This window comes from Belonocnema kinseyi, chromosome 6, assembly GCF_010883055.1.
Source record: "Belonocnema kinseyi isolate 2016_QV_RU_SX_M_011 chromosome 6, B_treatae_v1, whole genome shotgun sequence".
NCBI lineage: Eukaryota > Metazoa > Arthropoda > Insecta > Hymenoptera > Cynipidae > Belonocnema > Belonocnema kinseyi.
In genome coordinates, this window is record NC_046662.1 from 105,906,578 (window position 1) to 105,908,216 (window position 1,639).

Here is a 1,639-nt window from a genome sequence, read left to right on the forward strand (position 1 = left end):
AGATGATTCATCAGATGACGAGAATTCGGGATCGGAATTTCCCAGACCGAATGTATCATATAGATCTGTTTTCCATAACTATACAGCATCTCAAAAACAATTCGAACCAAATCAAGTTTTTTCATGAAGTAACGAAGAAAAAGTTTGCCCTGAAATTTCTGTAAAGAAATCAGCAGGAAATATTTGTCGCAATCAAAACTAGGTGATTTCGAAACTCACAGATACGAATCACGAACAAGAGCATTATGTAATAATGAACAATTTCGCCAGAGGACTACTAGATTTTGCATTGATTGCAACATGTATTGCTGCTTATATTGTTTCTCAAAATTACATTCTGAAACAGCAGGATCAAAATGATTTCAACGGATTGAAATCTTAAAAGAAAAAAATTCTCCATAAAAAAAATTAAAAAATGTAAAAAAAAAAAATAAAATCCCTTAAAAAAAAGAGACTATCGTTAGACATTTATTCCACCGGTTAGTGAGATTCCAGGTTAATTACAGACTCGAAAAGCTTTGGAAAATGGTTCACAAAAAAAAATAGGCATGAAAAATCACGTTTTTTTTTGTACCGGTAGTGGCGTTTTGGCCGTTTAAGGGATATTAGTATAATTTCTTGAGATGTTATTAGCGCCTGTTCATTCTATTAATTTTTATAGTAATCAATTTGGGATAAAGCGCCATGCATAAGTCTGCGAATTTATCGTGCACTTTTGATAATTTTAATAACCAATGCCAATAAAAGTTCTGTGAAAAAATTCAATAATCGATATTAATAAGTAATAAGTTTCGATAGAAAAAATTGATTAAAATAGGTTTTTAAAGGTAAGAGCACCAATTCTTGCACCCCCCCCCCTATTATTGGCACTCTTATCTAATTTCTTAGTAATACGGTTTAATACGGTAATACGGTTTTCAGCATGCCAATGACTGGGCTAACATGCTAAGATTTGGTACCTTTATCTTATAGAAAACAATTTTTAAACGTAAATCTTACCAATTTTGAAGTTTACACTTTATTTCAGGCTGAAGGTTATTTTTGTTCCATTTTTTCCTGCATCGGCTTATTTGTAAAAGAAAGCCGGCTGTATAAACTAACTATCGATCACGAACCGCGAGTGTCGGAATGAGAATATAAACGTCAAAGCCACAGGTGCTTTGAGAACCGCCTCTGAAAACAAATAAAAAAATAATTATTTCAGTTTTAATTTATGCCTGCATTTTATCAGGAGTTTATCACAGTTTTCGATGTAAGTTACAATATTCATGATATTTGAAAAAACAGTCGAAATGCACACATAAATCGTACGAATTCGAACCCAACGTGCGAGAGCGATAGTCTAATATTATGCACGTTAATAGTATTATTGAGTAATAACTTTTAAAAGAAAAACATGACTAAAATTATTAATTTTAACAGTTCGAATATTTTTCTAAATCGATTTTTTTATAGAAAAGAGTTTTGTAAAATATATCTTACCGATTTTAAATTTGAGGATTTATTTCAGCGTGAAGATGGATTTACGAGATTGCCAGAGCCGGCAAACGGCGTTAATTCAGGATGCTGCTCAAACTTCTTATCACCCACATCCAACTGCGAAAAAAATCATCGCGGTAAGTTTCTTCTATATATTTTT

General features: G+C 32.0%; 1 protein-coding gene across 1 annotated transcript in view; it reads left to right on the top strand.

Moving 5' to 3' along the window:
• Nucleotides 1-1,639, top strand: part of LOC117175534 — a 301,601-nt gene that overhangs the window by 159,576 nt on the left and 140,386 nt on the right. Inside the window, exon 2 of the mRNA XM_033365241.1 lies at nucleotides 1,511-1,616. Coding sequence (XP_033221132.1) covers nucleotides 1,511-1,616 — 106 coding nt within the window. The remainder of the gene's footprint in view (nucleotides 1-1,510; nucleotides 1,617-1,639) is intronic.